Source organism: Danio aesculapii, chromosome 17 (genome assembly GCF_903798145.1).
Source record: "Danio aesculapii chromosome 17, fDanAes4.1, whole genome shotgun sequence".
NCBI classification, from domain to species: domain Eukaryota; kingdom Metazoa; phylum Chordata; class Actinopteri; order Cypriniformes; family Danionidae; genus Danio; species Danio aesculapii.
This window is the reverse complement of record NC_079451.1, coordinates 40,428,342-40,443,373: the sequence shown is the minus strand read 5'-3', so window position 1 is coordinate 40,443,373 and position 15,032 is coordinate 40,428,342. Positions and strand designations below refer to the sequence as shown.

Here is a 15,032-nt window from a genome sequence, read left to right as displayed (position 1 = left end):
TGAACCATCCCTTTAAATTGAATGAGAGTTTAATTCATTATCCAGAATTGTTTTAATCTAAAATTATCTGAATTTTAAAAAACTGATCTGAAAATAATGTGTAGACTACTGGCAACACATGTAATAAATGACATTTTTAAATGGATAAAGATATAAAAAGATGGAGAAAAAACTAACATTGTCATTAAAATACCGTCGAAATAAATAAATGTTTTATATTTTCAAACACTAATGTAATGAGATTATTACAGGGATATATAGTTCACCTAGTTTCTTTACTCTGCTGAACACAAAAGAAGATATTCTGAAGAATGTTGGAAACCTGTAACCATTTATAGTCAATGGTTACAGGTTTCCAACATTTCTCAAACTATCTTCTTTGGTGTTTAAGAGAAGAAAGAAACATAAAGGTTTGAAACAAGTGAGTAAATAATGACTTTTCATTTTTAAACTATCCCTTTAAATTGAATGAGAGTTGAATTCATTATCCAGAAAAAAATTACTGATCTGAAAATAATGTGTAGATTACTGGTAACACATGTAATAAGTTACATTTTTAGATGAATAAACATATAAAAAGATGTGGAAAAACCCTTACATCGTCATGAAAATAGGGTTGAAATAAATAAATATCCACATTTGTAAACATATAAATTAATTATAAAGTCTTAAATCTTAAGCCTTAAGTTTTGGATTGGCAATACTGCCTGTAAAACCCGAGTCGATCCCACATTTTAAACCTGTTCTACATAAGGACGAACGCAGGTGCATCCCACTGCAATGGTTTTATACTCAAGTTTAAAGGAATAGTTGGGCTTTTCCCCTCGAATTCTCCTCAGGACCATGATCTGCGTGTAAATGGGTTTGGACTCGTAATCTTGGACCTCAACGCCGTCTATCAGACATCCGGTCAGTGAACACTTCGCCTCCGCAATGCTGGTAGGATACAGGCTCTCGTTATGTGTAAACCTATATGAAACCAAATGAATTATATTTAGCGTTTTTTTCAGCAGCAGTCACATTAATTTCAAACAAACAACAAACAAAGATGCAGAAATGACAGCTCGTTCAAGTAATAAGTCATAAACATTTCAAAATGGCGATTATAACAACATGAAAAATAGGATTTACTATACTAGGTTATCGTTTTTTTCAAGTCGGTAATGTTAATCGCCATTTTGGAATGTTTATGATACTATAGTGTTTTTAAACCATACTATAGTAAAATATTTAAGTTAATCTGTAGTGGTAATTCTTCAAGTGTTGTACTAGGGTAAACAAATGACCTAACTACAACTTTAAGGTGTATATTATAGTATACACTACAATTTACAGACTAAAGTGTAGGCTACTACAGTATTTATTAACTTATCAGTTTGCAATAGTAACTACAGTATGCTAGCATTCATTTCAAATAATTGCACATGCTCTAAATGGAGTATAATACTGTACACTACTATTGGGGTTTCCAAAATACTATGCGAATTACAGGGGGGTTTGGGTGGGATTGACCACCCTAATTAATGCTTGATCCCCCTGAAGGACATCAAAGCAAGATGTATGCAGGGGTCAACCCTTTAATACTGAGAAACAGTTTACTGAATTTTAAATAAAAATGTTAATAATTAAAATAATAATATAAACATACAATTGACCTCCCCTATAACAGTTTATACCATTGTGAATGCATTAGCCAATTAGTCTATGCCAGAACAAAATCATTCAAAAATCTGAAACTGGCAGATCTAGAGCACCAGACATCCTGTTCACAAGACTGTTAGAAATAGCTAATTCTCTGAAATAGCTAACCAGAGGATGCACTGAAAACTTAAATATGTTTTATTAATAAAATAGATGTAGTTTAAATCAATACATAAATGACTGAAGCATGTATTACACAAATTAACATTACTGAAAAAGTAGACCCCCCCTGATCGTCAATGTATAATTTACACACTGGATTTACTGTAAATTGCTATAGTATTTTTTTCATTCTGGTAGTGATGACATTTCCTCAAAGGACCTTTAGGTAAACAGTTTTGTTTTTTTTAGTACATTAATACTTTAAACTTTGAAAAACTTGGCTTCCAATAATTGTTTTTCGTTTTTCTAACTTTAAAGAACTCTCAAAAAAGCCTAAAACTTTTTGTGTGTGTATATAATGAATCTTTTGTGTAATAAAAAAGTTATTTTGATGCTAAAGGTTTATGTAAAGGTGTAAAGAAGCGTAAATAACTATCTTTGTAATATAAACAACATTTTTGAAATCTAAGATTCTTTACAGAACCACTGAATGCCAATAAAGCATCTTAAGTATTTACTAAGATGAGATCTTACATGTAGGTCCATGGAGAGATGGAGTCATTGTTGATTGGATAGATGGGATTGGTTGAGGCTTTAAACTCGGTGTCCAAGATCAGCCGGTATGCATGATCTGCTTCTTGGTGGCTGTTTTTATTCTTCTGAACAGATTTTACAGAAGCCCCCTCAGCACCGAATGATATTAAAACAAGCCCTATCACGCAAGCCACCTGTGAAGAAAATAATAACATTTTAGATTCGTTCAGTCATGCAACGAACATTCTCAGTAACGTTCACTTCAGCGATACTCACCAAGAGAAAGCGGAGGTTTAACGCTGATGACATGGTTGCATTCATTTGACCTGTGCTTTTCAGTTGTTGTCTGTCTGTCCCAGATATTGCTCTTCATTTGTGGTGGTAAGCGCAGTTTATATAGCGAGGCCTGTTCATGTATTCGCAAGAAGTGTAGGTGCGTTTCCTGTCATAATTTTTTTTTTACCCTTTGATGGTGTGTCATGTTGTCATTCAGTGTGTCAGCACAATGCACTTACACCGTGTCACTACAATCCAATATCACAACGCTAGAAAGCAAGAAATTAAAAATTTTGGAGGAACTGTCTTTTAATTTTGAAGTAATTTTTCTTTCTTCGTATGAAATCACCTTCTCAATGTAAAATGAAGTAAGCTGAATAAAAAGATAAGAAAATAAAGCGGCTGAAACACCACAATAAATACAGCTCTTAAAAAGATGCTTCACCATTTACATACCTAATGACATGCATATTTATATATTATACACATACATACCAAACTACACATGATAACCAGGATTTTGCCACACTAAAAAGCAATTAGTCAGGGATAAAAGTGAGTAAACCCATTTCCTTAAAAGCCACAAGCTGACTTTACTTTAAAGTGATTAAACCCACTGCTTTAAAAGCGACAAGTTGGCTTTACTTTCTTTTTTTTTTAAATGACTAAACCCAATGCTTTAAAACTGACTTTCATAAAAAGCCATTGCCTTAAAAGCAACTATTTTAATTTACTTTTAGAAAAAAGTGAGTAATTCCACTGCCTTAAAAGCAACAATTTGTTTTTAGTTTTAAAAAAAGCAAGTAAAGCCATTGTCTCAAAAGCAACAAGTTGAATTTACTTAAAAGTGAGTAAACCCATTATCACAAAAGCCACAAGTTGTTATTAGTTTAAAAAAAGTTAGTAAACCAACTACTTAAAAAGTGTCAAGTTGAATTTGCTTTTAAAAAAGCATATAAACTCATTACCTTAAAAGCGACAAGTTGACTACAAGGGTCTGATCCAAACGCAGCTTTTAATAGAGAATGTTCAGACAAGATTCAAAACAGGAACAGAATAGCATGTAGATAAACCAAAGGGTAATAGGTAAACAGACGAAAGGTTTTAGCAGATGGCAAAACAAACATGAAAAACAAAAAAGGGTAAAAACATGGCTAGACGATCCAGGAAACATTGTATTATAATAAATTAATTTTTCATGTTCAATCCACTTAAATTTGAAAGATCAATTGGTTAATCGATTTGTGTTGGGAAAACATGAAGGGATTAAGTGGAACCCAGCATTTTTATAGTGAATGACAGCTGGGTTTTGGGATGGGGTTTGGGGGCACAACAATTAGATTCATAACTATGGAATCGAATGAATTTATACAAATGAGCCACTTTCCTGACAATACTTATAAATAGTTACGTTTCCTCTTTAGATTGGGCTGGATTAAAATAGTGAAAGATAAAAGACCTGCACAATTTCTTCCTTTGTAATGTGAATTTGGAGGTGAAATGTGACCCAGACATGTTCTTGACAGGTTTTTGTGAGATTCACCCGATAACTCTCCACCTTAATAAATAACATCTTTCCTGACATGCTTTCAAGATCTACCTCTCGCTTTCCCCCTGTAGAGAATTACAAATGAACCACCGAAAAGACACAAACACGGCCGGCCGAGCTCAACACCCCTGTCCTCCCTCACCGAGAGGGAGAGAGCTGCTTGTCAAACAAAGCCTTGTTCATGGGGGAGGAGCGCCGTTACCTTTGCCTCAAAATGGAAACAGAAGTTGAGCATGTTTGACTTGTATGGAATTACAGCGTTGCCGTCCCAGCGGACCCTGCGGTCAGGAGCCGAGCTGGGGAATCAGTGAGGCCAAACGCTCTCAAACACAAAGGAGAGCTTTCTTCCAAGACCCCTTGCTTTCTTTACTCTTTATTCTCCTGTTGAAGGGACTCTCTCTCCTCCCCAACGCAGATCAGCGAAGACCCTTGGAGTCGCTCAATGCTGAGGGAGTCTGAGCTCGTGAGGTCAATCTGACATCTGCGAGTGCTGCGTCAGCAACATTTACAGCACAGAGGAGAGACTTACAGTGCAACAGGGCTGGGGAATAATAGATCACACAGCATAGATGGGGTTTAGTCAAGATACGCATTCTCATTTAAGAAAAAAGCTACAGATTTAGCTTTTATATCAACACTTTCTTCAGAAGAGTGTGTTGACTTTATTATTTATGATTTCTGTACAGTTGTGGGGTGGCATGGTAGCTCAGTGGTTAGCACTGTCGCCTCACAGCAAGAATGTCACTAGTTCGAGTCCCAGCTGGGTCAGTTGGCATTTCTGTGTGGAGTTTGCATGTTCTTCCCGTGTTGGCGTGGGTTTTCTCCAGGTGCTCCAGTTTCCCCCACAGTTTAAAGTGTTAAAAAGTGTCACTTTTTTAAAAATTAAAGTTAATAATTGTAATAAAGGTAAACTTTTTACAGTGTTATGTTTGAACAATTTGGTATACTATTAGTAAAATGTGTTTTAGTCCAAATCCACATTTCCTAAAATGTTAGAAATAAATATTTTTTTTTTAGACACTTCTGCAGAAATGCCCAGGCTCATTGGAAATATGTGCTACATTTTTGAGAACCAATAAATATGTTCCCTGGACCACGTTATCTTGGGCCCAATCCATACCTGTCAACATTGGGATGTGAAAATAAGGGATATGCCACCATAATAAGGCATATGCCCCCCCCCCCCCCCCCCTTAAAAAAATCCCCAAATTACTAAACATGTTCATTTGAAGCTGTTTCATTGTAAATAAACAGTTAAATGATCAGTAACAGCGTCTTTTTATCACTATGGACCGCGTCAGCTGACAGTCATGCACCACTATATGACTGTTTTGAGGTTTGCATATGAAGGGGAGATGGCACCTGTAATGAAAAGGAAAGGGTATCCCACCATAAACAAAGTGAAAGCACAGAACAGACTCCCATTTAAGAGCAAATTTCGTGTTTTACTGTCTAGAACCATCCTTCGCTAGACTTTTACCCTGGTCCACTCTGCTCTGCCTCTCATGTCTAGTGGCATCTGTGGTGAGCTACTGAGCAAACCAGTCATGCCAAAAAAAGTCATCTGTACAAAAGTAAGCAGTCAGCGGTACTGTCCCGTAGCGTTTGTTTTACACATGAAATGCAGACATATGTACCCATGAACACATATTTCTGGGTTCTCAAAAATTCACACCAGGGCACATTTCCCCATAGAGCCTGTGTTGCAAGCCATGTTATGTTTTTTGTGGTAACTCTGCACCTTGGTGCTATTTATGAGCTTTTCAGTGTTTTCCTGCAAACTTTTACATGCTCTGCAAAGCGTGAGCTCTTTCAAACATGTAGTTTATGCCTGTGCGTTTCTGTTTCTGTTGAGTCAGACCTCTCAGATGTTTTGTGCTGCATCATTTAAGACTTCAGGACAGCCGTGAAGATTTATTCAGCTGTTTTTCAGTAGGCTGAGATGGTGGAAAACACAAAATATTTGCTCCTGCTTTTTAATAGTATGTTGTGTGGCATTATCTGTGCTAGATACAGTTTGGATTCAGCTTAAATCGTACACGGCAAAAATGCTTTTCCTAACTGGAGTTTTTGTCTTATTTCTAATCCAAATATCTAAAAATTCTTAACATTTTCTAGACAAGCTAAATAAATTTCAGAAATAACAAGCTAATATTTTTAAAATTAAGTGAGTTTTTCTTTTAAAAAAGCTAAATAATCTGGTTAATGAATAGGTTTTTAACTACAGTGGTTTGAACTGTAGTTCTGCCAAATGACTAAAATGTAATCCGTATGATGGTGAAAACTCTACATTTCTAGTTAAACCATACTTCTGCAATCTTATACCAAAAACAAAAATAAGGGCAGTTATAGCAGCTAAATATGTGGGAGAGTGTTGCCATTATGTGATTTTATTATATTGCATTATGGAGCGATTAAGTGTTGATGTTAAATTAAAAGTAATTCACAGATACTTGAAAATAAAATGATTTAATGACAATAACTTGTTGTGATTACAGCTGAATTAGTTACAAAATAACTGTATAAAAGGATAAAACATAAAATGATAAAAAAACATATGATAATAATTGTGCCCAGCTTAAATGTAAAATACAGTTAACTCAGCGAGAGAGAGTGGGAGAGACAGAGGGAGGGAGAGACGAAGACCGATAGCAGTAGAGTCAGAGAAAATTGACTCCAGAGCAGGAGAGGAGCATAGCAGGAAAAGAGGCCAGAGCAAAGTTTACCACCAATTTTGTATCTTGACAACTTGACCAAAGCACAAGTACTCAGTAGTGGAACGAGTACTGAAATATCATACTCAAGTAAAAGTACCAATACTTGTTCAAATAGAGTAGAATTATCTGATGTAAAATTACTCAAATTATGAGTAATAAGTAGCCTTAAAGAGTAGTAAGTATTACACAGTGAAAAGCTGATGCGTTTACATGCAGTTTGTGCAGGGATGTGTAAACGTAACATTCTGTAGTGCATTTAGTTATCTTCCTATATTCCTTTCTTCGTTTGTACATTTTGTTCCTTCATTTATTTGTTCCCTCCTTCGTTCCTCCCTTCGTTCGTTCGTGCGTTTCTTCCTTCCTTTGACCCTTTCTTCGTTCCTTCGCTCGTTCTTTTATTCCTTCCTTCCTTCCTTTGTTTATTCCTTTGCTCATTTGTTCGTTCCTTCTTTCCTTCGTTAATTCCTTCCTTTCTTTTCTTCGTTCGTTTTGTTTTGATTTGTTTCAATTTCTTCCTCCTTTCCTTCCTTCAGTCCTTCCTTCCTTCCTTCCATCCTTTCTTCGGTCCTTCCTTGAATCCTTCCTTCATTCATTGGTTCTGTCCTTTCTTCATTCGGTCCTTCCTTCTACTCCTTGTTCGGCCCTTCCTTCCATTTCTTTCGTTTCATTTAGTGATTGTTTAAGGCTGTTTGGGTATTTCAGTCTTCATACAGTTGACATCCTTCATTTTCTCATTGGTGCAATCTATAAACATCAATCTCTGGGTCATTGCATGTAAAATTTTGGATTTATTTGTTCCTTCCTTCATTCATCATTCGTTCACTCATTTGTTCATTCGTTCCTTCGTTCCGTCCTACCTTTCTTCCTTCAGTTCTTCCTTGAATCCTTCCTTTATTCATTAGTTCTGTCCTTCCTTTCTTTATTCTGTTCTTCCTTCAATTCCTTGTTTGGCCACATTCCTTGTTCGGCCATTCCTTCCATTCTTCTTTCATTCCATTTAGTCATTGTTAAAGGCTGAAGCCAACAGCCTTCATTTTCTCACCAGTGACATGCAATCTGTAAACATCAGTCTCTGGGTCATTGCGTGTAAAGATATTATATTCATTTCCTTCCTTCCTTCCTTCCTTAGTTCATTTCTTCCTTCCTTCCTTCCTTTTGTTCATTTGTTCGTTCGTTCGTTTCTTTGTTCCTTGCTTCCTTCCTTCCTTCGTTCATTTCTTCCTTCCTTCCGCCGTTTGTTCATTTGTTAGTTCATTCCTTCCTTCCTTCGTTCATTTGTTCATTCCTTCCTTCATTCATTTGTTCCTTCCTTCCTTCCTTCCTTCCTTTCTTGAATCCTTCCTTCATTCATTAGTTCGGCCCTTCTTTGCTCCATTCTGTTCTTCCTTCTATTCCTTGTTCAGCCACATTCCTTGTTCGGCCCTTCCTTTCATTCTTCTTTCGTTCCATTTAGTGATTGTTTAAGGTTGTTTGGTGATTTCAGTCATCATAAAGTCGACATCCTTTATTTTCTCATCAGTGACATGCAATCTATAAGCAACATAGACATCTCCTTGGACATTTTTAATGCTTCCAAAAGGTTTGGTGCATTTATAAAGCATCAGTGTCTTGAGGTTGTTCAGCGATTTACTTTCGCAGAACAGATTTTTCTACATTTGACAATCACCATAGACAAGAAAGAAATAAAGTAGTGACTGCAGGTTGAAGGAAAGTAGTGGATTAAAAGTACAGATACAGCACTAAAAATGTACTCAAGAGGAAGTAAAAGTACACATTTTTAAAACTACTTAGTAAAGTACAATTCCTGAGAAAAACTACTCAATTACAGTAGTTTGAGTATTTGTAGTTTGTTACTTTACACCACTGCATAAACTGAGACATACAAACTGACCAATCAACATGTGACCACATCTTAAAATCCCCAAAATCCACACATTGATTAACCATCCCCTTATCCTATTAGTATTTATCTTGGGAATCCAAATGAACCTTTTTAGTGAAAAAGACATGTTTTGCCATGTAAACAAATTCATATGAAATTCACATTTCTACATCTGTTAATGGCGTAAGTAAAATAAACTTGTTTCAAAGCAAAAAGCAGATTATTTTGCATACCACATTGGCAGATAAAGTATAAACCTTTAAGGGCCCTATCATAGACCCGGTGCAATAAGGCGCATTACATGTTTGCCCCAACGTATTGTTATTTTTAGACCAGCGCAAACTTAATTTTCCCGTTTTCCACCACATTGTTTAAATAACAAATCTATTTGCGCCACTTTGTGGACTCATGGGTGTTTCGGTCAGAAAAGAGGTGTTTTAAGGCGCATTTTTGGCCAATTGCTATTTTGAGGAACTAAAGTAGACTTTGCAGTAAATCGGCTAAATGCAGGTCTAAAGTTAGTTGTGCGCTTCGCTTACACATTGCGTATTACACACAGGATGTACAGCAATACGCAAATATCTTTACAAATGAAAAAAAAAAGGATTAAAATATTACAAAAATTATTATTTTCTACATAAATATAAAAACCAGTGCCTCCACGCTATTTCATCCCAGGGGGCTTTTTTCAGTTTATTCATGAAAATTTGCTTTTGTAAAATGTTATTATTAGTAGTATTATTATTTATTATATGCATATTTATATTTGGGCCATTTGGGGCATAGCATGTGTGTTTGGATATATATATATATATATATATATATATATATATATATATATATATATATATATATATATATATATATATATATATATATATATATATATATATATATATATATATATATATATATATTTATATATATATATATATATATATTTATATATATATATATATATATATTTATATATATATATATATATATATTTATATATATATATATATATATATATATATATATATATATATATATATTTATATATATATATATATATATATATATATATTTATATATATATTTATATATATATTTATATATATTTATATATATATATATATATATATATATATATATATATATATATATATATATTTTTTTTTTTTATCCACACTTCATTATTATTGTTCATTTATTCGTTTGCTGGAAATTAGAACTGAATTTAAAAATAGTTCTTTGCGCTTAACAAACTAAATTAATTATGTAGGCTAAAAGATGTCTGTGCATACAAAACCATTTCCTTATCCACAGAAAGAGAAAGTAAAGGCTGATTGGAGGAGGCTCGTTCTTTATCCTCACGCTGCAGATGCTCTGTTTAATTGTTTTCTCGCTAGTGACACAATCAGTTTTTCAACTTCCAAAGTCGGACATCTAAATAGCAAATGTGCCATGGCGTGATGCGACTGACTCCTAAGGGGAATGGGAGATGACACTCTGATTGGTTTATTCTCAAAACACACCCATAACTCATTTAGAGAATAAGCTCATTCCTGTTAGACCATGCGCCACGCCGCGGATCATATTTTTCCATCCTTTAAATAGCAAAAGTGGATTCAGACACGCCCTTAATGCTTTTGCGCCCTGCTTTAGACTTTGCATCTAGATCGTTAAAATAGAGCCCTAAGACTCATTATTTCTGAAAACAAGACAATATCTTTTGATTGTCCAGAGAGCGCTTTTTGATTTAAGTTTTTTTAGACAATTGGACTGGAAACAAGACAAAACTGTAAGTAAGAAAATCATTTTTGCAGTGTATCCTATGGGTGATTAAATGGAGAAGAGAAGTCAAATGAAAAGACCCAATATAGGGCAGCACTGTGGCTCAGTGTCTAGCTCTGTTGCCTCACAGCAAGGAGGTTGCTGGTTTGAGTCCTGGTTGGGCCAGTTGGAATTTCTGTGTGGAGTTTGCATGTTCTCCCCTTGTTGGGTTTCCTCTGGGTGCTCCAGTTTCTCAGGGCTAGTTTGCAGCTGGAAGTGCATCCGCTGTGTAAAACATATGCTGGATAAGTTGCCGACCCCTGATAAATAAATGGGGCTAAGCCAAAGGAAGATGAATGAATGACTGATTATTTATAGTTTTTTTTTTTCAATTATGTTTTGCTAGTCATCATTCCATATGTCAGAGGAAAAATAAAGTATGTTTCAAGGAATAGGAGAACACGTAAAGTATACAGTATCGTGACAGCACACTAAACTCATATAAAAGCATGACGAAACCTACTTTTAATCTGTCTTGTCTTTTAAAAACCATTGGAATCACTGAAATACACAATTTGTCATCCTTTAACATCAAACGAAACAAAAAAAATGTATTTTGAACTACAGACCAGTTTTCCTCAGCGTCTTTGTTCAGTTTCCCCACAGGACCACAACTCAAACCAGAGTCAAAACCACCAGACCCACCAACATGACCATTCCTCTTCTCTGCTCCAGCTCCACAGCTGGGAAACATTATCGCACACTGCAGCATGCTTATACATACAACACATTCAATCTACTGTAAGTGCATCTAGTGTTTTTCCATGTTAAAACCTCATTCATTTGATCATATAAAGTGCCCTCCACTAATATTGGCATCCTTGGTAAAAACGAGCAAAGGCGGCTCTGAAGGAAGGACTTTGTGTGTTTACGTTTTGCTCAAAATATTAGCCCAAAAAACAAAACCGAGGATGCTTGAGTTTGTTGTTGAATTAGAGTTTTTTTTTTCTTGAAACCCTTTCAAACAATTTGTGGTAATGTATTGGATTGTAGCTTTGGAGACTTCTCGACCTCAAGACCAAACTAGCTTCTGCAGTTCTCCAGCTGTGATTCTTGGAGATTTTTTGGCCACTCAAACAATCATTTTAACAGACAGATACATGTTCTTGTCCAGATGTTCCCTGAAGGTGGAACTGGGCATTTTTCAGGGTTTTAGTTATTTTGGCAGTTGCCATGTCTCAATTAGAGCTTTGTTTTTTGGTCTTAAAGGGGAGCTATGCCCCTTTTTACCAGAGATGGCAAAGGTACACATATCCTTTACTCAAGTAGAAGTACAGATACTCGTGTTTAAAATGACTCTGGTAAAAGGTAAAGTACCGACAACACTTTTTGTAAAAGTAAAGAACTACGGCCTGAAATATGAACTTAAGTAATAAGTATTCATTACTACTAACTGTTTTAGTCTTATAGTGGTAACACCGTACATCATATATACAGTTGTAATCAGAATTATTAAACTCCCTGAATTATTAGCCCCCCCTGTTTATTTTTTCCCCAATTTCTGTTTAGGGGAAAGAAGATTTTTTCAACACATTTCTAAACATAATAGTTTTAATAACTCATTTCTAATAACTGATTTATTTTCTCTTTGCCATGATGACAGTAAATAATATTTGACTAGATATTTTAAAGACACTTCTATACAGCTTAAAGTGATATTTAAAGGCTTAACTAGGTTAATTAGGGTAACTAGGCAGGTTAGGGTAATTAGGTCATTGTATAATGATGGTTTGTTCTGTAGACTGAGACTGTCGAAAAAAATATTGCTCAAAGGGGCTAATCATTTTGACCTTAAAATAGATTAAAAACTGCTTTTATTCTAGCCGAAATAAAACAAATAAAACTTTCTCCGGAAGAAAAAATATTATCAGACAAACTGTGAAAATGTCCTTGCTCTGTTAAACATCATTTGGAAATATTTAAAAAAGAAAAAAATCTATATAAACACAATGTGTGTGTGTGTTTTATATATATATATATATATATATATATATATATATATATATATATATATATATATATATATATATATATATATATATATATATATATATGTGTGTGTGTGTGTGTGTGTGTGTGTGTGTGTGTGTGTGTGTGTGTGTGTGTGTGTGTGTGTATTTGTGTGTGTATTTGTGTATATATGTGTGTGTGTGTGTGTGTATATGTGTGTATATATATGTGTATATGTATGTATGTATGTATGTATGTATGTATGTATGTATATGTGTGTGTGTATTTGTGTATATATATGAATATATTTGTATATATGTAGTAAGTTCACAGCACTCATATAGATGAGTCTGTTTTTTGTTTTTTTTTGCTCAAATGGTTTGTTGCAATCGGTTTCCTCAAATGATTTGACTTGCCTTAACTTATTGGGTTTTACAGTGTATTTGCAATGACCAAAAGATCAGAACTCAATAAACCATGACTTTCAGAGAGTTATAATGGCCATAAACCCTTAGAACGAACATCTCCTGGCTGTATTTTAGTTCAATTCAATCCATTGTTTGCCTGTTTCTTTAAATACCAAGGGACAAATGTGTACTGGTCTAACATCATAACTCAGTCCAATTGCAAACCAGGTGGTTGCGTAGTTCACAGACTCAAACAAGAACATCTCATCTGAAAATGCAATAACACAGGAGATGTTCGTGTATGAGCAGCGTTTCTCCCTGGAGGACTCGACGAGACTCTGCTTCTCTCGTTTTCGCTACAGTTTGTCATAAAGCTCACAGTAAAGGACATGGACCCCCTCTGGGCTGCAGGCAACTAACAGGAACTGCGTGTTTGTGTGTTTTCTGGGTAGTGAAAAACCAGAGAACGTGCTTGTTTTGTTTATTGCGTCTCCATGTGAGGGCCGGGGGTGAAGAAACTCCTCTTGTTGTTTGTCAGATCTGCTGAATCAGGCCAAGAAACGTGCTCTTATTCTGCACTGGTCGTCTGCCACGATCGCTGTGTTTTGCTTGTTTGCTCTAGATATCAATTACCTTGGAAATACATCCTGTGATTAAACGAGGCATCGAAGAAGCAGGCTGCAGGTCAGCACTCAGTCATGTACAATGGTTTAATAATATATTAAATCTGCTGATGTGGCTGTTGCACAATCAACAGAAATGCTAAAGAATGAATTTCATTTCCATAACTATAATCTATATGTTGTCCATCCATCCATCTATCTATCCATCCATCCATAATGTATATATCCATCCATCCACCCATCCATATGTTGTCCATCTATCCATCCATCCATATGTTGTCCATCCATCTATCCATCCATCCATAATTTATATATACATCCATCCATAATTTATATATCCATCCATCCATCCATCCATCTGTTGTCAATCCATCTATCCATCTATCCATCCATAATTTATATATCCATCCATCCATATGTTGTCCATCTTTCTATGCATTCATCCATAATTTATAAATCCATCCATCCATCCATCCATAATTTATATATCCATCCATCCATCCATCCATCCATCCATCTATCCATCCATCCATAATGTATATATCCATCCATCCACCCATCCATCTATATGTTGTCCATCCATCTATCATCCATCCTTCAATCCATAATTTATACATCCATCCATCCATCCATCCATAATTTATATATTCATCCACCCATCTATCCATCCATCCATCCATCCATCCATCCGTCCATATGTTGTCCATCCATCCATCCATCCATTCATCCATCCATCCATCCATCCATCCATTTGTTGTCCATCCATCTATCCATCATCCATAATTTATGCATACATCCATCCATAATTTATTTATCCATCCATCCATATGTTGTCCATCCATCCATCCATAATTTATATATCCATCCATCCATAATTTATATATTCATTCATCCATCCATCCATCTGTTGTCCATCCATCTATCCATTCATTCCTAATTTACATATCCATCCTTCCATCCATAATTTATATATCTATCCATCAATCTATCCATCCATCCATAGATAATTTATATATCCATCCATCCATCCATCTATATATTGTCCATCCATTTATCCATCTATCCATAATTTATATTTATATATCCATCCATCCTTCCCTCTATCCATCCATCCTTCCTTCCCTCCATGCATCCTTCCATGCATCCTTCCTTCCTTCTCTGTTGATAGATTTTATATATGTATTGTTAAAAAAATTAAATGTCAGTATGCTATTATTCTGCTGGATATCTTATTTTATTTAATTTCTATTTTATTTTACAATATAAGCATTTATGTTGTAAAAAGGATTTATGCATAAGGATTAATGTTGTAAATTTGATAGTACACGTCAACACGATGTGTTTTTACACAGAATTATACTATTGATTTTAGGGTAATTAGTTGCAGCATTTTTTCATTTATTTCACCAAAAATGTATATTTTCATATACTTATGTATATCAGCATTTGTATTGTTTTTACATGTTAAGTTAG

General features: G+C 34.9%; 1 protein-coding gene across 1 annotated transcript; it reads right to left on the bottom strand.

The window, feature by feature from the left end:
- Positions 1–685: 685 nt before the first annotated feature.
- On the bottom strand, positions 686–2,658 carry LOC130244441 (interleukin-17F-like). Its single transcript, XM_056476874.1, has 3 exons — positions 2,614–2,658; positions 2,338–2,531; positions 686–969 (listed from the first exon to the last, which is right to left on the bottom strand). The coding sequence occupies exons 1-3, from the start codon at positions 2,656–2,658 to the stop codon at positions 735–737; spliced, it is 474 nt and encodes a 157-aa protein (XP_056332849.1). The 3' UTR covers positions 686–734.
- Positions 2,659–15,032: the final 12,374 nt, after the last annotated feature.

What these genes read in the sequence shown, in the direction of transcription:
- LOC130244441 (XM_056476874.1), bottom strand. Translation starts at nt 2,658, where the DNA reads ATGAATGCAACCATGTCATCAGCGTTAAACCTCCGCTTTCTCTTG. An exon ending in TAAACCTCCGCTTTCTCTTG is followed by an intron (nt 2,532 to 2,613) that starts GTGAGTATCGCT and finishes TTTTCTTCACAG; the next exon opens with GTGGCTTGCGTGATAGGGCT. An exon ending in ATCTCTCCATGGACCTACAT is followed by an intron (nt 970 to 2,337) that starts GTAAGATCTCAT and finishes GGTTTCATATAG; the next exon opens with GTTTACACATAACGAGAGCC.